General features: G+C 40.8%; 1 protein-coding gene across 1 annotated transcript; it reads right to left on the reverse strand.

Moving 5' to 3' along the window:
* Positions 1–5438: 5438 nt before the first annotated feature.
* LOC149635063 (uncharacterized) lies at positions 5439–7075 on the reverse strand. Its single transcript, XM_089850923.1, has one exon. The coding sequence runs from the start codon at positions 7073–7075 to the stop codon at positions 5765–5767; it is 1311 nt and encodes a 436-aa protein (XP_089707049.1). The 3' UTR covers positions 5439–5764.
* Between the last annotated feature and the right edge of the window lie 17860 nt (positions 7076–24935).

Below are 24935 nucleotides of genomic sequence, written 5' to 3' on the forward strand. Positions count from 1 at the left end.
TTTGCATAATTCAGAATGCCCACTTTTAACCATGCAAATGGACCGAAAATGATCCAAATTTGCAAAATTCAGAGATCCGACCTTAAACCATGCAAATGAACCGAAAATGATTAAAATTTGCATAAATCAGAATCACACCTGTCAATCAAATGCGAGTCACGTGCAGTGTGACGTAGGTAAATTTTTTAAGATATATCCACAACAGTGATTTAAATTATATTAGTTCGGGAAAAACGTAAAGCTATAAGGAACTGGAAAAAAACTACGGCTCGAAGCAAGATTACCCGTTAGTATCGAAGATATTCAACCAAATGTTTGATACTTTGTTGACAATGGAAGCGGAGGATAACATTCGTATAAATCACGGAACGGATGTACCTCCAACAGAAAAATACGTTTCGGGTAGTACTAAAGAGATAGACTTCTGTAACAATAGATGTTGTAAGCTTCGTTTTTATCAGCATGTAAAAGAATGTTCTATAGTAGGAGGATTACTTCTAAGTACCGTAATAACTATACCACTCGGGATAGTGTTAGGTATGATAACAATGAGTCAGGAGGTCGCGTTAATGGGTTTTTTCCCTATATTAGCGGTTTGTATTGGACACCGTGGACCTTCGAAGTGTAGCTATTGTTTAAAGAAGATCGAACGTTCCAAAGTATTCGTTGTAATATAAAAATTACACCATAGGCATCATTAAAACATTTTATTGTATCAAAATGCGAGTCACGTGTAGTGTAACGTAGGTAAAATTTCTAAGATATATCAGCAACACTGATTGAAAACTATATTAGTTCGTGACAAAACTTAAAGCTATAATGAACTGGGAAAAACTACGGCTCGAAACTTTTGAAAGATTACCCCGTTAGTAATATAAATCCATTAGAATTTGCGAAACATGGTTTTTATTATTTAAAGAAGGGCGATGCCGTTAAATGTTTTTATTGCGATATAACATTATATAGTTGGAAAGCTAATGATAAAGTAAATGAGGAGCATCGAAAATATTCCCCGGAATGCCCAATTGTTAAAGGGTTTTCAACGTGCAACATACACATAAACTGTTCTAACGACGAGTCAGGGAGAGATGTACCACCAACGGAGAAATACGTTTCAACTACAAGCAAATCCAAGACTAATGAATATTGTAATAATAGATGTTGTACGCAGCGTGTTTTTGAGGTTACAAAAGAATATGGCCGTTTAGGTGGTTTATTACTTCTCCTTCCCGTAACTGTACCTGTAGAAATTATTTTTGGAATGTTATCGATGGACCCATCAGTTGCAATTATGGGTTTTTTCCTCTACTTAAACCGATTTTAGATCAGAATTTTTTTAAAAAAGGATTGTGTCAACATTGTAAAAAACAAATTAAAAGATAAAATAAAATGTTAAAAAACAATATTTATTTGTATTGATTACATCATGATTAAATTCTGCGATAATGATTCCAAAATCTTGGAAATCTATCTTGTAAAGTATAATTGACAGCGTTCTTTCTGGGGTTAAATTCTTCGATAGTAAAACGAAAAATTTGGAAAATTACGTTTTAAGATTTTATCTAGTTTTTCCAAGTCGTTGTGGAAATACGTTAAGTGGTCATTTTTATACATTGTAATCATCGGGTTATAAAATACACCGCTAACACCTTTAAACGGACGAGAAAAGCAAACTTACGTTTATAATTTTTAAAAGTGAATGTTAAGTCCATAAACTAAAAATTTAAATTGTTCAATTCCGTAATTGCAGACTATAAATACGCAAATTTTAAAAATATTACTAAAAAAGTAGTAGGAGAAAAGTTACCAACAAAAAACGATTGGTTTTTTACAATTAAAGGAGAGTTTAATTCGTATAAAAGTTTGATTATAGTAGTGTTAATAACTGCTTGAACACTATCACTGTCGTGACACACGTACTGGAAAATATAGGCTGCTTCATTCGAATGCTGACAACGCCACTGTTTTTTGGGATCGAATTTATGAATTCGACCAAGTTTACATTCTGTCGTAACGACGTGACGACCGCAATCTCTAGGATCGATTTGACACGACTCTATCCACGCGTGTGGCCAAGTTAATTGCACGACCCTGCCTTCATATACGTTTTTTTAACATTTCCGGCACACAAGCTGTTCGATAGCGTACTTGGAAATTCTCTTTTTTCCATAAAATTTTTCACGATTATCCTCAATTGTGATTAAACATAAACGTACCCAGTCGCGGTACTGCGGGCGCAGCATCAACGTTAATACCAAGAGCTTGATTAAAAACGTAACTCCCGAATTTAGCCATAATTACCAATCCCACTCTTCACCTTCAAGTTCTATTGAAGATGGATCGGCATTTTGACGATCTTCGTAAGATTTATTGGTGGCATTCTTTGAAAAAATCACTTCAGACAAATGTTTCTTCGTCACGAAATTCATCGTTTTTAAAAATACAGTATCGAGTCAAATAAAATTTCTTCTTAAATGTAGACAAATTATTTGATAAGGACGCTATAGAGTAATTGCCGTACCGTAAAGAATTGATTACAACTTTAATATATAACAGCTTCAAGAAATTTGTGGTGAAGATGTTAGATGTTGCGTAATTCCTACGAAATGGGTTTTTATACGTCAGCGTAGAGTTGAATTCGTAAATGATTTTAACAATCGCCGTGATAATCACTGCTTGAACAGCGTCGCTGTCATGACAAACGTATCCCAGAACGTAGGCCGCCTCTTCCCGATGTTGACAACGCCAGTTTTGTTTTTTATAGTACTTGTGAATCCGACCTAATTTACATGTAGTAGTCGGTACGTGCTGACCACAATTTACCGTATCAATTGGTTTTAGAAATGTCCAAGCATATCTATAAGAATACCATGATAGTTCTACAACATAACACTCAAACTTGTTTTTCAAAATTTCTTCGCAAACGAGTTTTCTAATCACGGTATGGGTTATTTTATACTTTCGCGCAAATTTCTGACGATTGTCTTCAATTTCGATTAAACATAATGTACCCAACCGAGGTACAATAGTTTTGCAATCGTTATCGACTTTTAAAATGTTGGATAGGTTGAACGAACAAATTTCCTTCATTTGTGTTTACGGAAAGAGCAGAGATAGTAATTTGGTTCCTCTTCACTATCCCAATATGAACACTCTTTTTCTTGGCGTTGGTTTTTGTAACAAAACTGATTACAGTTTATACATAAAAAACTATTGTCCAAAATCGCGTAAGCGTTTTCAATATTGCTAATTATCACTTTACCGTATTGTTTGTATATAGCCCGATTAAATTTAACGCACTCGGTATTCACACAGTAATGAATATCACCACCAATAGATGAAAAAGTAGAGATATCGTCTTTTTTACAAAAATGACAGATTAGATCTTGACCACTCTGTAAAATAGTCTCTCCTCTTGTTTTCAATTCTGATAATTGCGATTCGTTCAAGTCTGTGAAAAGTAATAATATCTTATAAGAATCACGTACGTTGCGAGGGTCTCTTTTAAAATTATGCACCCCATAATAGAGGTCTTTCTTTTCATATTAATATGCACCCTTCTTAAAAAACAACCTCGATAGGGAAAAAAATCGACGCTCATTAATATGGACCCTTCTTTAAAGTCGTTAATACATAAAAAACCAACAGTTAAATATATTTTCTAAGAAAACCAGGGGATGACCTCGACGCTCATTACAAATTCCTAACTAGACTTCTTAAGCTAACAACCTTGAAAATTTCGTATATAAACCGAACGGATTTCAAAGTTTCACATCATAACACAAAAAATTTTAAGTTTGAAAATATCTTCAAAGCCTAGATTATTATAAAAATCATGTGTCCACCAAAATCTTTTAACTCAAACGAAGTTCAACCGGCTGAGGAATTGTAAGTTATTTTAGCTAGCAAGTTAAAAGTAATTTTAATACCGGATCTATTTTGTATATAGTGCTTTACCTCAACTCTGGGATCTCGAGGAGGAAATGGAAGTAGAACCAATCATCATCCTCGAAGACGAGGATGATATCCCAGAAGGGATGGAGGAGCAAATAAACGAATTAATCGCGAATTTTGATATGTTCGCCGAAGCGGACGACCCCGATGTGGTCTCTACCGAATCATCCTCGGATGAAGAAACGTAAGGTTTTAAATAAGTTTGAGGAATTGTAATATAGCTAACAAGAAATTTTTAAAACTTTACAGCGCAAGCAAAGAAATTTACAACGCAAAGATCCAAGAATACCCTTCTTGCAAATTAATTTAAAGTAAAGCATAAAAATAATTATTTTAAAAATTAATAAACTAATACATGTTTTTACAGTACTATCAATCCCTATCCTACCTTGTGTTCTTTTTGTTTCTCCTCTGAAACAAATACTCGTGTCATTTATCGTACTACTGAAACCCGCTATATTTTATACTTCTGCGCTAATTCTAACTGCCCTCTCTTCCAAACTATCATCTGCCTTACCTGTGACCAGTCCAATTTCTATCCCATTAACATTTTCCTAGATACCTTTTTTCTTTCTGAATATAAAAAGTTCCAGTGCCCCCTATACGAAAAAGATTTACAAATTGACTTAAAGTAAGTTGAAATGAGTCCTATTTAATATATAAAAAAATAATTTAACCTTTTTTTGTAGTTCTACCTACGCTATTCCTACTCGATGCCCTAACTGCTATTGCCGTACTTCAAAATACTACACTATCACCGACCAAACTAATTTACAATCTACAACTGTCTACAGGCTCTACTTCTGTCGATTACAAGCGTGTCCTTTATACCAACATCTCATCTGTTTCACCGATCTTCAAAAATTTTATCCTGTTCATATTTTTAATAATTCTCATTTCTGTTATCTAATTTCTCTTTATAACGTACCTTGTAATCGCGCGCTCTCGTTGATACCCGAAATCACACGACTACGTAGTTTTACTTATTTCAATATATTTATTAATATAGAAAACCGGTTAATTTATATATACAATCCGTTAGTACAATTAATATTTAAACAATCCATGAAATAACATTTAAACAAGTAAATAAAGCTAATTTATATAACAAAAGGTATTAACTGATCTTGGTCCCGGTACCGCTCCAACTGCCCTGATTCCCGGGCTACCTTTGAATTTATCCCCTCTGGCCTCCAATCCTCAGCCAATCCGCGTGTCCAGCCGACGACAGGTCCAAGGTTCAGCGTGCTGGGCCCTCTAGCGGGGAATCCTGGTAGTCTTTTAGGTGGCTCCACCTGGTGGTGAATCATGGTAACGGGCTCCCCGTTACATCCTCCCCCGTTGCCAGAAACAAGCAGCAGCCCCGGGTGAAGGGGAAACAGCAGTGCCATGCCGTCGGGAGTATCTGTAATGAAAAATATAGAGGGAGGGGACCCCCTCCCAAATCCTGGGAATGATAGTAACATACAGATTGACCACTAGGGAGGAGTTAGAGCGAATAGGTTTTATTAATGCCCGATGGGCCTGAGGAGACGGTCCTACTTTGGGGACAGGTACAAAAAAATGAGGCATATTACGATATACATGAATAATCACACAAAATATTAGTTAACAGTAAACGAAGTTTTTTTTTTTTTTTTTTTTTTTTTTTTTTTTTTTTAAACGCCCTGGCAGGGGAAAATTGAGGTAATCACGGCGTCCGGCCGACAAAAAATAAAGGGAATACTCGGAGTTCCAAAACAAACTCAACGCAAAATCAAAGAAAATGATGGTAACGTAAATCTGGGTAAACATCTCTTTTCCTCCGGGATTAGTTTGGGTACCGGAACAACTTCTGGGAAGTGGCCCATAGAATAGCGGCCACGTCCGCGACCGGTAACGCTTTGGCTCGTGCAATTCTTTGGATGACGGTATAAACCAATCCTGGGGATGGCACGGCTGAGGACTTTTCACGAGTCGACGCGAACATCGGTGACCCCGATTGCGCCAATAGGCGCTCCACCGGGATATCCCTAAGGAACCTGCTCATGTATTGTGGTTTCATAGCCGGGGATAGTGCAAGATATAATTGAGGGAACCGGGCAAGGAATTTTTCAGCCACGTCGAGACCTCCAGAAAAATTAAGAAGTACGATGACATGTCCGGGAGGGAGTACTTCCCCTAGTAGCCGGTAACAGGTTTTGAAAACCTCCTTATCCTGTCGCCCTTCTCTACAAGAAATTAGCACCGGGTAGTTATATGTGGTAGCTAAACACAATTGTCGACGGAAGGCCTGAATCTGGAGTTCTGGAGGGCAGATGTTAATAACCCTGGATGCGTCCAGCCCAATGGCGCCGATTGCGCGGACCTTAGAAAAGGCTAGGGCTTGTATCAGCTGGCATTCGATGCGTTCATCCTCTATATAGGCTTTAGCGTATAAGGGCGGAATTCCCACCGCGCCAAAGACCCCGGAATTTGACAAAACTGATTTTATAAAGTCGATATTCAATTCGTCTGGAATGGCACCAAGATGGGTTACACAACCCCTAAAGCCTGCCGGGAATCGCTCCGGAAGGGCCCGGACATGCCGGGAAAAGTGCGTAATATCCGTTCCCGTCCGGGACGCATAGCAAGGTAGGGAACAAAAGATATCCACATAGCGGGTGGGTGGCGTCACTTCGCTTACTGTGTTTCCTGGATTACCATCTACTACAGCGAGGGGCATAATCGGCCCTTCCTCCGTTGGGGAAGGTGTGGTTACCAAACCTGTCGTTTCTTCTCCACGTGACCCCTCTTCCAATGCGTCCACGTCTTCTAAATTATCTGCTCCTCCGACCGTCTCCTCCTCTAATGGCTGGGCGGCCAGGATATTTACAGCCAACGCTCCTGCGTCACCCAAATTGTCTGCTCTGCTTGCAGTCCCTTCTTCTAACGGCGGGGCGGCCGGAGTGTTTTCAATCGACGCACCTGCGTCATCCAAAGTATCTGCTCCAGCGGCAGTTTCCTCTACTAAATTGTTCGTCACCCCGGTAATGTCTACCACTAGCGGCTGGATGATGGGAACATCGTCCTCATCGCTAGATGATGTATATTCCAAACTCATAGGTTGGTCCAGGTAGGAAGTTGGGCGTGCCTCTGCCATGGTCTGTAAGATAAAAAGAGTCCTAAGGCTATGCTGGCCGCATGTGGGTCAAAAGGTGCATGCTAAACAATCATAGACAAGCGTCTGTAAATAAAGTGCAATGGAAAGTCGGGGGGGTACGTTCAGTCGTGCTTCACCATAGAGCATGGCGGACAATCTCAAAGGGGGGATACGCAAACGGCTGGGGCTTCATGCTGAAATTGCGCATGCCTAATAAACGGGCTTGGTTGCGATGAGTACCAAGAAAAGCCGCAATCTGTTTATATGACCGTAACTTCTCCCTAACTGGTTCCGGGGTATAATAGTAGACATCCCCAATTCGTCCTCCGGTATCCTTTCTCAACACTATTTCCCTTCTCCAGCCATATCGAAAGGGAGCCATCAATACGTCGTCCTCATCTTCCAGATCTATCTCTAACACCGGGTCCCTCTGAATACCACGTTCCCGCCTTCCCTCACCGGAAGGACCTGCCACCGCTAGGTCTACCCCTTGCTTTTCCTGTACCTCATCTCGAACCCGGCGTCGTAAGTTATATTCCCGCCGAGGAATCGGGGTGGGAACCGAGTCATTTTCTACTGGAACGCTATGATTCAGATAGGGTACATCTGGTTCTACATCTCTTGGGGTCGATGGCCTTTCAACGGCCCCTTCTGCCTGATTTTGACGAGGCCGGAAGTCATATACTCTAATGGGAACCGCATCCCAAACGTTCCCTTGATTGTCCTGGTAATCCACCTCCGTGAATGACCTTTCGTCCTGAGTTATAACCATCTCATCAACGTTCTCCATTTCCTGTATTACCGGCGGGATTTCAAGCTCCGTGGCTTCTTGAGTTTCCAAGACCACCGAATTCAGCAAAAGTTTGAGCTGATTTATATGCCAGGTACCGGCTAAAGCCCCTGACTCTAAATCCATGATAACATAGGAAACTGGGGATATCTTCTCTACTACCCGGTAGGGACCCTCCCAAGCTGGAGCTAATTTAGCCGAGAACTTAGCTGCGGCGTTCGACAAGCTATGTCCTACCTTCCATACTAACTGCCCCACTTCTAGTTCCCCATCGGAATAGTTCCGGTCATAGAATCGTTTTTGTTTGGCACTGGCCTGCTCATTCATTTCTTGGGCAAAATCAATGGCTAGTTGCCATTCCCGGAGTGGCCCATCCTCATAACCCCTAATCTCTCCCTCTATGTCCTCGGGGATACCGGCAAATGTACGCTCATCCCATGGTAACGTAGGCTCATAACCATGATGTAAATAAAAGGGGGATGAACCAGTAGAAGTATGGATGGCACTGTTAATGGCCAACTGAATAAGGGGCAAGCTTTCGTCCCACTTCGTATGGACATTCCCGGTATAAATACTCATTATTTCACCTATAACCCTGTTTGCCCGCTCGGTCATATTCGCCTGTGGGTGATATGGGGACGTAAATTTTAACTGGATTTTTAACATTCGGCACAAGTGTTTCCATAGTACAGATATAAACTGAGGCCCATTGTCTGATAGTAAAGCTGTCATCGCACCATGACGTGAAACATACTGTAGTAGCGCTTTCGCCTCGCAGCAAGAGGATCCCGGGTTCGATCCCGAACTGTGGCACCGGGTGAAAATCTGGGAACAAATCCTTCTGCGTAGAGTTTGCAAGTTCTCTCCCCGCTTGTTAAAAGGAGTTTTCCTCCGCGGTCTTACCCGGTTTCTCCTTTCCATCAAAACTTGCAGAGGTTAACGGTAATAGTTAGTATAGGGCGCTGTAGGTTAGCTGTGGCATAGGGGCTAGCCACCACCCCTCTATGCACTGTAAAGGGACCCACCTGTAAACAAGCCACAGGCTTAGTGTGGATATCCCTTCATAGACAAAAGCTTATATTATTATTATTATATTATTATTATAGTAAGATCTTACACAGTATAGGGGCGGTAACACTTCGTGCCGGGAATAGCTCTACATACTTGGTAAAATAATCTACCATTACCACTAGGAACCTATTCTGGGATTTCGTTACTGGTAAAGGACCCATAATATCAATCCCTACTAGATCTCCGGGGTGGATTTTATGGGAAGGAATCATTAAACCTGGTCTCTTAGTGTTCCTACTCTTATACCTCTGACAAGTTTCGCATCCCCGGACATAGTCTTTAACCAGGGAATACAACTTAGGATGGTAATATTTAGCTTGCACCCGTTTATAAGTTGCTGTGCGACCTCTATGACCTGATAGTGGGTGGTCATGATAAGCTTGACATATCTGTGGCACGACCGAGGTGGGAACAACTATTTTTTCTGGCTGAAAACCCTGGGCTATCCGATATAACATATCATCTTTTAGGATATACAATTTTGACGCTTTTCCCTTTTCTAAATCGTGTCTAATAGACTGCCAGTATGGATCTCTAGCCTGTGCTAACTTAATATCTGCCTTAGTTGCTACGTCTAACGGGAGACCTAACGCTACCGGGTTACACGATACCATATTGACCCGGACGTCCTGGCCCTCTGAACCGGGCGACTGATCTATGTCGTCCGTTTCTAAAACCTTTGGACTGACAGTGTCCAAATCAGATACCGGGCATCGAGATAAGGCATCGGCAACCACGTTTTCCCTTCCGGATTTATGCAGGATTTCGAACGGCATAAATTCCTGTAGTTCCAAGGCCCACCGCATTAGCCGACTTTTCTTATCCTTCAACCGTAATAACCAGCATAACGCCCTATGATCCGATAAGACTGCAAATTCCCTGCCCTCTATATAATGACGAAATTTACGAATGGCTTCTACGACCGCTAAGGCTTCCTGTTCTGGGGTACTATATTTTAATTCTGGGGGTCTTAAAAGGCGACTGGTATATGCGAGGGGTACTTCTACTTCCCCTTGGATCTGGGTTAACATACCCCCAATACCGATGCCACTTGCATCCGTGGTAACGATAAACTTCCCATCCGGGGTTGGGGCCTGCAGCATAGCTGCATCCGCGATAGCCTGCTTTAAATCCTGATAAGATTTCTCCTCTTCGTCACCCCACCGCCATCGCTGATGCTTACGCTTTAATTGATTAAGAGGGGCCGTAAGATCCGCGAAATGAGGGATAAACCTTGAGTGAAAACCACACATTCCCAAAAAGGATGAAACCTGTTTCATTGTTCGTGGTCTGGGAAAATTCCTAATGACTTCAACTTTCTCCGGGTCAATTTGGACACCTTGCGCGCTTACAACGTAGCCGAGTACTGCGACTTTAGAAACTCCGAAACTCGATTTTCTCAAATTGAGCGTTAAACCGGCGTGTTTCAGTTGTGAAAACACGTACCGCAGAGCTTCCATGTGCTCTTCCCAGCTAGCGTTAGCGATGACAATATCGTCCAGGTATACACCGACCCCAAAGCGCCTCGCGTATTTCAATACCTTCTTCATTAACCGGGAAAACGTTGACGGGGCATTCTTTAAACCGAACGGCATCACAAGCCATTCAAATTTCCCTTCCCTGGTAACGAAAGCCGTTTTCTCGATATCATCCGGGTGCATCTCTACCTGCCAGTAACCGGATTTTAGATCAAGTTTAGTGATATATTTGGGCTTTCCCATAGAATCTATGATGTCTTCAATGCGCGGTACCGGGTAAGGATCATCTACAGTAACGCTATTCAGCCGAGTCACGTCTATACACATACGCTTCTCTGTTGTGTTTTTCTTTCCCACCACGATAGTAGGCGACGCCCACGGACTATCGGAAGGTCGGATTAAACCCTGTTGCAACAAGTCCCTGACCTGATTATCTATTTCCTCATTAGCCACACGGCTATGGTTATAAGGTTGTCGGTGGATAGGGACAGTCCCCGGTTTTAACTTGATACGATGTCGTAACAGGTGAGTTCTACTCGAACGACCAGAGAAAAGGGATGAAAATTCTTGACAAAGTCTGGTTAAGTCCCCTACTTCTTGTTCCGTCAAAGTACCCATGTTTAACTGGGTCACATCAACTGTCCCTGTGTCGAGTTCCTGGTTTTGGGTGAACCCGGGCGCATGACCTCTCAAATAAATAAGGGGAAGAGTATATCCGCAATACCGGAATTCGTTACGTTCATGGTCGATGCTAGCTCGCAGCTCGTCCAATAGGTCCATTCCCAGGATAATAGGGAATTCTATATCCTTTAGAACATGAAAGCGTACCGGTATTGTTCCCATTTGCCTCCCCAAATCTATCTCTAAATCAATATAACCGACAGAAGTCGTAGTTATACCCCTTTGTACACCCCTAACCCTTTTCGACTGAGGGACCATTAACGCAAGAACTCCTAATTTATGTACAAAGTCCCAGGAAATAATACTGTGGTCTGCCCCACTATCAAGAAAAGCAATACATGGTTGACAGGCAATCTGAATCGCTATTCCCTTAAGTCGACTGTTGTTAACCTGATCCCCCGGGACGGAATTAAAATGAATCGGGTCTTGTGTATTCCGGCGCACATCCTGAGACCCATACAGGATGCGTCCTAAGCATTTCCCGCACCTGGTGCCGGACCTTGGGTGGGCACAGGTGGAAGTGCGGGTAAATTTCTCGGATGCGTCGGGCGAGGAGGTGTTCCTGCAGGTCTGGGGCAGTCCCGACGAAGATGGCTAAAACTACCACACCGATAGCACGCCTGGGATAGTGGTGGTCTATTCGAACCACTCGTCTGTCCGGTATTACGGCCCGTGGTCCCGGTAGGACCGGAAAAACGCACCCTTGGGCTGGGATTTGAAGGATTTCCCCCTGTTCCACCCTGGGCATACCTTCGGTCTAAACCACTCTGGATACGGCTAAACTCTTGCTGCACTTGGGTCATGGTACGGCATAAACCTACCGGCAACAGCAAGGTGATTTCTGGTAAAACATTGGTAGTTAAAACCTCGACTAATTCACGTTCTGAAATCGGCTCCAACAAGGTCTCGTTCAACTGCATGACTCGTCTACGAAATGAATGTAGGTCTTCACCCATACCCTGTTTTAAATTATAGAGGGAGATCCTAATTTCCCTGTCTCTTCGGGAGGACAAATATTCTTGGGTGAATTGTTGAACGAAATATCCCCAATCCCCGGGGCGACTAGCATGGCGGCTAAGATTTTTCCACCAGTTAAGAGCATCTTCCTTTAAGGATAAGGGTATAAATAAGTCTATGTCCTGAGCTGTAAACCTATGATACCGAATAAACATTTCCATTTGACATAAATATTCTTTGGGATCCTCCCTACCCGAAAAACTAGGCAACATAATGGCCGGTCCCAGAACCGGGTTATAACGCGTGCCACTGGCTGGGGTGGCCACTATCTGCACCGGGGTAGTGGGGTTCACCGGCGGGGGTGTAGTAGTTCCAGACACTCTATGAGTTACTCGGGGCGGCGTTAGTGGCTGATTGCCCACCGAAACCTGCTGAGCGAGGGCAGTAGGGGGTGATGGATTAACCCCCATGGTCCTATACGTTACTCGAGGTGGTGTTTGAGGTGGAATGACCACCGGGATATGCTGAGCTGGCGTAGCAGGGGGTGAGGGGTTGGTCCCCATCGTCCTACGAGTTACTGGAGGTGGTGTTTGAGGTGGAATGACCACCGGAATATGCTGAGCTGGCGTAGCAGGGGGTGAGGGATTGGTCCCCATCGTCCTATGAGTTATCGGAGGTGGCGTTCGAGGTGGATTGACCACCGGAATATGTTGAGCTGGCGTAGCAGGGGGTGAGGTATTGGTACCCATAACCCTATGAATTACCCGGGGTGGTGGTTGAGGCTGATTGACCACCGGAACATGCGGAGCCGGTGAAGTATTGGTTCCGATAACTCTACGCATTACAAAACATGACGCTTGGGGAGAATTGCCTACAGAAATATTCTGAGCCAGAGGGGCATGGGGAGAGGTATTAGTTCCCATAGCCCGATGCGTCACACGAGGCGGTGTTTGAAAATGATTGGCTCTTGGTAGTTGAACTAAAACTAGGGGAGAGGTATTGGTACCCATTACTCTGTGAGTTACCCGAGGTGGTGTTCGTTGTGGATTAACCACCAGAATATGCTGAGATCGAAGAACAGGGCCCCTACCCGAGCTATTACCGGATGCTACCATGTGAGGGGCTTCCTCCCGAAGATTACGATTTCTTGACCTAGCCGAAATATTAAATAGGGCCCCCGGATTCCTTGGGGTGGCAAAGGGGGGCGGATTGACAGTTCCTGGCTGAACGAAGGGGAGAGGGGGGGCGGAGGCTAAAACCTGTCTCTGCTGCAAGGGCGACGAGGTTCTCAGGACCGGGATATTTGGCGGAGGGGATGCCCTTAAAGGGGATAAAGGGGTAACTCCCCTAGGTGGCTCCCGAAATGGCTCACCCGTCCCTAAATCATCACGAAATTGACCCACGCGGGCCCGAATTCTTTCGGCTTCAATCCTAGCCCAGTTTTGCCAGGCCTTACGCTGTTGAACATCGACAGCGTCTAACTCGGAGGGTCGTAAAACACTACCCGACCGGGATAATACCCTAGAAGTTGCCCTATGGGGGGGTCACAATCCTTGAGGAACCGGTCCATTAGGTCAAAAGAGCCGGGACGCGCTTGCGCCTGACACCCAACGCTAGGGTTTAATGGTAAGGGTATGGGGGGCCCAGGCTGTTTAATCTTGCCAGTTGGCAGCTGGGGATTAATACCTTGACGAGGCGGGGGTATATTAAATCCATGCAACGGGGTATGTCGATTATAACCCACGGTAGTACCGATTTCCCGTAATATCAAAAGACCCACATAACCCAGGGTAACAGTGACCGCAAATGTAATAATATACGGTAAAAATATTTGATCAAAGAAAAAATAAAGCCCCATTTTAAATTTGAACAAATAAGAAGACCAATTAAATTAAGAAGGCCTATCTGGCAATAAGACCGAGGCCTAAGATGGCGGCCCCTGAAGTTAAGCTCTACCTATACACAATGACGCGACCCAAAAAACGCTTAGCGACCGAGGCTTAGGATAGATGATTTACGGATTTGATTCCTTTAGATAATTAATTTTGATCCCATAGTAAGAATTAATTCAGTAATCTTACCGAGAAATTGCTGTTACCGAAATAAAGTAACGGAAATCAGAGAAGAGAAAGAAAAACTTTTCTTCGTAGTCGGATAAACAAAAAATTTTTTTGATCTAACTAGCTCGGCAGTCAACGAGAAATGGCTTCCAACAACTGGGTGCTGGCAAACGCCGACAAAAAGAAGCCAAAAACTTAAGCTCCACCCTATCACGCGGTTCAGAGAGCGAGATGTAGCCCACCGGGGAATCCTACATAGCCCCTTTGCTCACGCTTACCGGGGCAAACATACGGAGTATACAAAAAACCGAGTAAAGAAATACGTAAGATAGACTTATCGTTCGTAGAGTCCTGGGTGTCCGTGCTGGTAGAGTGTTCCCGATGTCTGCGGAACACCCTCAAAGATCCCCCCAGGCCGGATCAGGGGCTCACTGTAGGGTGTTCCAATCCCACGTTGTGCAGAAGGAACACACTAAGATGCACATTAGTCCACAAATCCGGTAGTATACCAAAAGTTCGCTCGGTGTAAAGACGTCCGTATAACAACGCAAGTCCGTAATAAACACAAAATCCGGGAGATAAAGGCGCGAAATTTCAAAAAGTTATTTCCTCACTCGGGGCACCATTTGTAATCGCGCGCTCTCGTTGATACCCGAAATCACACGACTACGTAGTTTTACTTATTTCAATATATTTATTAATATAGAAAACCGGTTAATTTATATATACAATCCGTTAGTACAATTAATATTTAAACAATCCATGAAATAACATTTAAACAAGTAAATAAAGCTAATTTATATAACAAAAGGTATTAACTGATCTTGGTCCCGGTACCGCTCCAACTGCCCTGATTCCCGGGCTACCTTTGAATTTATCCCCTCTGGCCTCCAATCCTCAGCCAATCCGCGTGTCCAGCCGACGACAGGTCCAAGGTTCAGCGTGCTGGGCCCTCTAGCGGGGAATCCTGGTAGTCTTTTAGGTGGCTCCACCTGGTGGTGAATCATGGTAACGGGCTCCCCGTTACAACCTAAATTATTATCCCAAGTTACTAATCAATAAAATATATATTATAACGAAACTTCGTCTCTTATCTTTTTTATATTAAGCTTAAACAGTCTATAAGAATCCCCTCTTTAAAACGAACACTGCAACCAATGTTTTTCAAGGACCTCTCGAATATTAAAAACTAAAGCTAGGAAAGTAGTTAACCTTGACAACGCCCAATAATAATTCTTTAAAATAGTAGATATCTCGGGGAAAACTTTATCATTTTCTTTTAACGCTTCATCCCAGAAAGTCTTTTAAAAAACATGGGTCTCCCAGAAGATAATCCTCAGCCGCAGAAAATTGTGTAAGCTAAAAGTTACTGGTTGTTTTAAGCTTCTAGTATCTTAAGAGTGTTTTTTCGTTTTTACAGAACCCAAGTACCGTTCGAAATTACCGCAGCTATACCGAAAGAAAGGGCATCTACAGGGTAAGTGATATTTTTAATTTTACCATTAAAAGTATAGTTAAGTAAAAGTAGCTATGTATTTTAGAATCTTCGAAACATATTCATTGGAATTCGTACCGTGTTGCGTTTGTAAAAGAAGACAGGTTTCTGTTATCGTTAGAAATATTTCAAAGGCTTTCTATTGTAGAACTCTATCCTGTCCCCGATATAATAAGATAGTGGGTATTTGCCTTACCGCTATTAATATGCATTACCCCTGTCGCGGTCATCCCGATGATTTAAATACGGGAATTGTGGATATGTTTGATTATCCTTTAAATGTTTAACTCTTTTTTCTAAAAAATATTAACTTTTTTTCTAAACATCTATCATTTTATTATTATTGTATTTTTTATTTTTACAACTGATTAAAAAGATTTTTAAAATTCAATTAAACAGTACGAAATCATTTGTTGAATGCTTAAAACACATTGAATATTTTGAGGATTTCTTAAATTATTTTCGAATGATTTTAACAGATCGGTTAAATTTAAGGTGCTGCAAAATGCGTGTAAGGTAGATTTACTCTCGCGATTAACATCCAATAATTTTTTTTCAAAATCACCCAAAAGAATTCGAAAGGTGAGTAACATATTTTTTAGTGGATTGGTACGCGCCAGTCAAAGTGGCGGAGGAAAATTAACCAAGGTATTGAAAAAAGCCAAGGAAAGTCAAATCAAAGCCGTTCACAACACGTTTTATAATTTGTTAAAGGGAAATATTCCATTACTCGAAAAGGATAGAATTTATATTAAAAAACATCGAGTATATATAAGAAAAATCGCTAATAAAAGAGGTCTGGCTAAAAACAAACGGAAACTTCTTATAAAACAGGCGGGAGGATTTTTACCCGGGTTAATAGCTGCTTTGGTACCGACCTTGATATCTACCATCACTTCATTAGCGAGATGAAACGAATAGTATTACTACCCGAATCCGCTGTTTTATCGGGAGCTGAAAAAGAAGCGACAGAGTTGGATCGTGAAATGAGTCGGATTTTAAAACAAAACACCTCTTCGGAGGATAAACTTCGACATTATTTATTAACTTTACAAAAGTATTTGACTATGAAGAGCCTGATAGAACCTCCTAACGTCAACGTTGCAAATATTCCACCAGTTTTCCAAGTTCAACAACAACAACCCGTTCAACCACCGCAATTTCTAACACCTAATCCGTTTTCAGTATTGCAACAGCCGCCTTCGCAACAACAATCACCTCAAGGGACCCCCCTGGCCCTCTCAAGGTCAACGCCGAGGTCACCCTCGAGGGTGCCCTCGACGATTAGGAAGTCATTCCCACGGCCTAAACTCACGTCGACTCCGAAATCGAAAAGACATCGACGATATACCAGAGGTATACCGGAGGAGGAGGGTGATGATGGTGATGATGGTGACGGTTATTCTTATCGCCCGAGACGTCTCCTTACGGGTAAGTCAAAACACCGATAAAATGGTCTAAATGAACATGTACCAATTTTTTTAAAATAAAAAAAAATATTTTATTCATTTTTTTTCTTGATTCAATAAATGTATACTCATATTTAACATAATAATCACGTCGTTGTAAGGTTTATCTTTCACGTCGTACAATTCTCGTATTATTTCATTAAAAGAAAATCCGTAACACAAACTTGTTAAAACAAAAATAACGTGTCCCCCGCATGTAAATGAACTGTTCGGTTGTATTTGACAATTATTGTAATACCAATTGGAAGCGTAGCTTGATAGATTAAAACCGTAATAACTAGGGTCTTTACCGTACGAGCAAAAGAAATAACCGTTATCGTTAGTATCGATATAGACTCCTAACCAATGCAATCCTTCGTTTGAGGATGGTTCCGAATTGACTACGAAACAATAGGGTTTCCGTTCTGTTGGGTCGGGTAAAATATCTTTCGGGAACACTCCTATGAAGTAGGGTCTCGTTCGAGGATCTGTGCTTAAAAAAGGTTTAATTCTTCCGTGTTCATTTAGCAACTTTTTGTAATTCCGGTTCGTAGAATGATCCTTTTATTATTTCGTCGTTTTCGTCTTTTATTATGTAAGCAGTTGGAGTACGTAGTTGTACTTTATGTACGACAAAAATTTCATTCGTCCGATATCCAGTGTATCCTGGACAAAGGCGCCTTTGTCAGAAGTAATTCTCACCAAATCACCCTTTCGTAATTTTGGCTTAATGCTTGTACTTTTCTTCTTGTGTATAATCGTTTCCATATTAAATGTTCGTTATTTATATTTACGTTTTTTGGAGCTATACCGATTGTTGAATGAACAGTAGCGTTATATCCATTTACAATTTTTTGTAAATGTTTCGTGTAATTATAATTCTTATTTCTCGTCATTATTCGAAACATTCGCGTTTTCAAATGTTCTATTCCATCTTTCTATCATGGCGCATTTTAAATTACCGTAACTAGCGTACTAATGGATATCCTTACTTTTAAGATAGGCTTGCACTTTTTTGTTTTTAAACTCGCTTCCTTCGTCAGAATTTAACCTCGAAGGTGTACGTTGCTTAAAGATTGTACCGAGAGCTTTTATAATTTATTTCGCCCCCTTTGTTTTTAACGGTAAAGCCCACGCGTATCTCGACAAGACGTCAATAACGGTTAGAATATAACGATATTTGTTATTGTATTTGGATAATTGGGGTAAATCAATTAAATCGCATTGGAAAACCTCGTTCATACTAGTGACGTACGTTTGATTTCTAGGATATATTTTTCTTCTGGGTTTATGTTTCGTATACGCGGGTTGGGAAATCAACCATTGTTCGATATCTTCCTTTGATACATTTGGTAGAGCTTTTTGTAATTTTCTCACCGATCCTAAACTCGCGGGATGTTGCGGTTCGTAATATATATTTTCGATTTTACGCGCTATTCGTTTACTAACCATCTTTGAAGGTATTTGGGTAATAAAGAAAATAACCATCTGTGAATAAGCTTTTTATTTATCAAACGTAATTGTAAAAAACATCTCTTTTCAATTCCGATACATTGTCGGTAATAATAAGAAATAATTGATCCAAATTTTCGTTCTTCTCTCCAAATCGTTTTTCAAACTCATTCTTCAGGTTCGTCTTATTTAACATCGATATTGCTTGTAGGATATTCAAGTCCGTATTCGAATTTGAGGTGAAGGATACGTGGTGCTCGATTTCCCCTTGGCAATTAAGATTACTGCAGCAGTTGGTCTTTTCCAGTAAATTTTCGGTAATGTCTCGCAAAATCATTGTTCTGAATAATTCCTTGGTACTAGCTTTTATTTCCAATTGCCAGTCCAATTCCGGTTTTATTTGTTTCAATCGGCTCCACGTGGGTTTATTTAAACAAAATCCTTTACACGTCGCCATCCACAGTAAATCGTGACGATGAATATTCGAATTTTCGCATACGTATTGTCGAATGTCGATATACTTTGTTCCGGTTCCAGATACGTAACCTTCAACTTGAAAATTTTCCGGTAGGGTACTGTGGAAGCGGGGTAAGACGTCTTGGAAAAACAAGTTTATATAATCCACCAGCAACCATAAGTTTTGATATACTTTGTTACTAATAGTAACCATATACTCCGTTCTCGCATTATCGGAAATGGAAATAATTAGATCATCGCCAGCTTCGGCTATCTCGATAGTTTGTTTATCGGAGAGATTGTACTGTTGTTGTTTCATGATTTTCACGCGATCATTTGACGCTAATTCGTTGAAGACGTTTAATTTTATATTTCTTTCAACACTTTTTTAATTTCCTTAAAATCCCAACAATTACCGATGATAGTTACGTGTCTTTTGTTATTTCTAACTGTTACGAGAAGATTATTATCTTTTCGAGTTGGAAAATAAACGTACTCGTCCATACTCTCACTCTAGTTTGTACAAAACGTTACGATCCCTAGTTATTAATAACTCGTTTTCAAACTCGGCGTATACTATGGCTGTTACCGCGAAAGTGAGACGACTTTTAAAACGTATAGTTAACCTTAAACTACCGTGTTTTTCTAAAGAACAATGCTCGGCACTAACCTGCTCTTCCGGAGTAAAGTCAACAGCGTATAAAGTGTTACCTCTAGGATAATCAAAAAGACTAATGTAGTTTCCTTTATTTTTCCCATACATATCTAGAGCCGTAAATAAGGTAGCGTATTCCCTACAGTAATGATTGAGAGTATAATCCGGTGTGAAAGGTTGATCTGGATAATTTTTATTCCCTACTGTAACTGATAAAAAGTTTAAATCTAGGTGTTCTAAATAAAATGGATTTTGAGATAAATGCCCATTAAAGGCTGATGTTTTAACGAATCCGATAATCATTCGATTAGGAATTCTACCCAAAAATAAGTTTTCTTTAATCGTGTCACTGTTCCCGGTTTCGATACTAAAATACTTTGCCACAGTTTGATTAATGGGATACACACACGGTGTTTTTTCCAAAACCATAGCATGTGCTAGCATAATTTCAGAGTTTGGTTTTATTTTCCGTAAAAATAAAGAAGCTGATTTAATAACGATTTTATAATTATTAATTGGATCAGGAGGGGGAGCATTCCCTTGGGGTGGAGCAGCAGCAGGAGGAGGAGGTTGGAAAATTATTGGAAAAGTATCCGCTGATCTAATAAATTTAAACTTTATATCAACGTTGTTCAATAAGAACTTGTTCATCTTACATACATCAACGTGTAATCTCCCTATCATTTCAAATATTTTAGATGCTCCGGTTCTACTTCTTCTAGATTTCATTCCGTTATTCTCGGCATGGTGTGAATCGGTATTTGATAGTTTTGTATCTTTGTAAAACATTTCTAACGCCAATTGCGTGTCTTTAGCTTCTTTCCCATAATTTAACATTGTTTCGAAATAAGCGATATATGGGGCTAAATTATTCACGACTTGAACCTGGGTATCGTTAAACATGACTTCAATTTGATCAAATAAACTCCATAAGGTTAAATTAACCGGTCCGAGTTTATCGTTTCCCGCGATTTCTACCCATTTATTATCAGTTGTGTTAAATCCTAATATTTGAGCCTTAACGTACAGTTTAATTTTTGAAGTGTCTATATAACTATCAGGAGTTCCGGGAATAAAAAATTCCAATGGACCACCATCCGTTATAGCATTAACAGTTTGTAGTTGTATGTCGTTACTGGCCACAATATTCAAATTAGAGACGAGTTTAGCGAAAAAATCTAATTCTGACATCATTCCTTCCATTTTTTGAATACCTTTATTTGTCACTGTTTAAGCGTAAACTAATTATTACTCGTGTAAATTCCCTACTTTTATACCCCCCTTTGATATTTAGGGTTCTTCTTTAAGCTAAAAAATCAGTCTTCTTCCTTATTCTTTTCACTTTTCTATTTCCTAGCTTACTGGCTCTTTTTCTTCTTTTACGTCTTCCACTCCCAAATTGCGCTTCCCCTATTTTATCACCCGCTTTATGTAATAAATTAGACCCCGCAATTTTAATATTCTTTTTGAAAGAGCTTTTAGGATCTGCTCCCGTTGATATGTCGCCGAACCATCTACTTCCAACACCTATCGCTTCTCGTCCAACAGCTTTTGCTGCTGGTTTGAGTATGGGTGTTATGAAGCGAACTAAACTCTTAAATATAGATCCTAACCCATTTCCTCTTTGAAATACTGGACCAACAAACACCCCGCCCGATTGTTGTAAATAATAATGATAATATCTATTCCGTACAGACATTATTAGTGATTACGGATCCTTCTAAAATGTAAAGTCGTAACTGTTTTTCCGAGTTTGAATGGGATTTTCGTTCCCGAATCTGTTGTTATATCTATCTCAACTAAATTAAAATTGGGTGTACGTACTGGATAATAATTAATTGGATTGAATGTTAACACGTGAGGTTTATTATCTCGACTGTTTTCAGGTCTTGGAATTGTACGTAAAAGCACACCCCAAGAGTCACCTATTACCTGGGGATAAATGAGACTCGTATAAATGAATAAGGTTTGTACACCTCTATTTACATCTCCGAGATGTTTACTTTCCGTATTGTTCCTCAACGGAGTGTCTACTTGACTCTTATCAAATCCTAACATGTAACCTAATCCGGGATTATCTTTTGGAAATGTAATTGAAATATAATCCATGTATTTTGCCTCATTTTTGGTAATTTTATGCCATGGGGTATTCTCTTTAACAATTCCAACCCCGCATTTGATTGTTACTGTTCCTGTTTTATTATACACAAAATCGAAATATTTTCGTTTCGATTCGGGTAAAACCATTTTCATTGCTTCGAGTACGGTATCTATACTTTCATACGTTCCTTGAGGTATCTTATAAGCTTTCGTTTCGATTGATGCTTTATTAACATCTTTATCAACATCAACGGCTCTATTTCTCTCCCTTGGAACAAATTGTTTGACTTGGAATTTCCCCAAATTTCTGGTATCTAATTGATCTCGTGCAGTATCTAAAGGATTACTAGCTATATATGTTTCCCGAAAAAACCATCGATCCCAATCTTATTCCGCAATTCCAAGTACTTTTCCATATTCTTTAGGAAACTTAATAGCCGTTTGTTTGTCTCTGCTAAATTTAATTTGCATAAATGTCATTCCCTCTTTCGTCATTATTTCAAAATTTATATCATCCCCAGCTTTTGTTGCTATTGACTGTTTAAACGTTTCGAATAATTTTTGGTATATACTAGTAGGTTCGTCGTTCGGACCCCTCACTATATTTCCCAATTTACCACAACCCCCTTCCCCAATTTCGTACTCGTAATCAAGATCCACCGATCTAACAACAAATTCATCAAAACAATCAGTTATGTTATCCCACTTTGAAGGCATATTTATTTCCGACAATCCAACCTCCCAATTTCCCTCCGATAAATTATACGTTGTAGGTAGTTCCGTCCTATAACTTGTTTTAGTATTTTCAGGATATAATTGCATGGAGGCATTACTAGGTAAAGTAATGTAAAAGGAATCGTAAGCGGGTGCTAACATTGCCATGTTTACTTGTCGAGTTATTTATTGCTAATGACTTGTTCATCACTTTACTAATTGCCTTTATTAACAGTTTTTTGATTGACAGGTATGATTTTTTTGTTTTATGCAAATAATGATCATTTGCGATTCATTTGCATGTTTAAGGTCAGATTTCTGAATTATACAAATTTAAATCCTAATTTGTATAGTCAAAAGTGGGATTTCCGAATTATGCAAATTTTGATCATTTTCGGCTAATTTGCATAGTCAAAAGTGGGGTAACATACTACTGATGGACGCGAAAAAGATAGCGAAGGAGGTAGCTGTAACAATTGTTGAGAAAACTCCCAGAGTTGGGTCGCGGTCATTCATGGCGCCCTACCCCGGAATAGAACTAACGCAGGACGCCAAACGACAAAACCGGTGGATGCTAAACAATATATGTGTATTGTAGTTAATGTAAATTTAATTAAATATTTGTTAGTGTATCATGCCCATAGCCATCACAGTTTGGGGGGCAGGGTAAGACCCATTGATATCTCTCGTCGGGCTATGGGGGTGGGGTTGACAACAATTAGCGCTACTTATGATGGGGTGTATAATTATGGATGTATTTACCTATACCCGTCTTAGTTTATGTTTAAGATTATCTTCTCGTTAAACCCATCGAAATCTCCCAGGTAGGCGCTAATTACATTGAAAAACTTAATTATTGATACTAAACAACAATAACAGAAAAACTCACATATCCCCGGGATGGATAATTGGGAACGTGCTTACGGAATCACTCCCATCATGATGATCATAACTTCAGCTCCCTTATAGAGAATAAAATCATCCTCCATTTCTTCTATTATAAGCGGAGGAGCGTCTGAGGTAATTCCCTATGATATTTTCGTCCATAGGGACGCGACCCGCAACCATTATTAAGATCAATTTAGGTTTAAAAAAATGGGACTCAACTTGACACTAAAACGACGGAACCCCGGACCAAGTTGAAGATAGTCACAGATCTCGGCGATAGAAGGGCACCATGCGCCCCTTGCCGAGACAACGAAAGCCGAGAACCGTATCGATTTTCCTGGCCACAGAAGCTGAGCTGCAGCACGGACCTTTGGAGTGTCATAAGTATTCAGCTTATGCTGGTAAGTCTCTTGCAAGGTTCGAGGTGTTTCCCATGGGCAGGCAACGTCACATAACAGGAATTCGTTGTCTGTGATGATGGCAAGGTCGGGCTTATGGACATTCTTGGCCGCGTCAGTTAACCGAGGTTCGATAGAAATCAGGGTGTTGGGCCGCCTCGCCGATGTCTTAAGCAATGGGACGAACTTGTCATGCCGGGCAATCATCTTGGTCTTGGAGAGCGGGCAGCTATTAGATATATGTGACAGGCTCTCGACCTTAGTGTGGCACGCACGGCACATCTTATTCCCTTGATTAGATGGCGCACCTCGGCAAGGTAAGATATTGAGTCGAGTCTTGACCCAAGCACAGAACTGCATACACGATTTTGCACGGCGAAAGTCCATTAGAAAGCAGTTGGAAATCGGACTATCCATAACTTGACATAGACCCGCTCCGTACACCGTATTGTACAAGTGATTACGCCAATAGATCTGAACGTCTTCCATGGTATTGCCCGTAGATTGGACCATGTTGATAACGCGGTTCACCGTAGACGTAACATAATGAGTACGGTAAAGGTTGTTTATTACAGGGCTAGCCAAAGTCTCCAGGTTCTTGATCCTTGCAACGAAGTGTAGCGGGATGTTGGTCGCGAAGCAAGGTATTCCGAGGCCACCATCCCGGACCTTGCGAAACGACGTACGAATGTCTTAACTAGGCTATCTACTCTCTTCAGATCTTGTTTTACGAAATGTGACAGCGTAAACAGGTTTAGGTGACGCGGGATCAAGAAGTCAGGGTTGGCAAAAATTTAGTTTAAAAAAAAAACAAAAGTTGTGAGTAGTACATATATGCCGTTACCAGAACAGGTTAAGTGGAAGGCAGGGAGGATTGAGGATTGAGGATTGCAAGATGGCGGGTGAGAAAACGTATGCCTTTTTTGATTGACTCTCCCCTCTCTCAGACCGGCAAGAGGGTGTTTTTTGATTGACTCACCCCTCTCATCCCCGCACCTGCAAGAAGTGTTTTTGATTGACAGGTCAATGAAGCGTGTTCGATTCTCGGATGTAGAAGTACATACATTGGAGTATGAAGATAGAGTGAATTATGATTTAAGAAATAAACAGTATTTTAATATGTTAATTAGATTAAAATTTGAACCATTAATTTCCCCGGTATTAATCAAATGGTTAAGGGGGTATGAAACTCCAGATGACGTTGGGGGAAAATAAAG

The sequence above is a fragment of the Phalangium opilio genome, unplaced genomic scaffold, assembly GCF_054372755.1.
Source record: "Phalangium opilio isolate 3A_F unplaced genomic scaffold, DU_Popi_V2 ptg000095l_1, whole genome shotgun sequence".
Classification (NCBI taxonomy): Eukaryota; Metazoa; Arthropoda; class Arachnida; order Opiliones; family Phalangiidae; genus Phalangium; species Phalangium opilio.

Bases quoted from the DNA above. Each gene is read 5' to 3' on its own strand.
- LOC149635063 (XM_089850923.1), bottom strand. From the start codon at position 7,075: ATGGCAGAGGCACGCCCAACTTCCTACCTGGACCAACCTATGAGTTTG.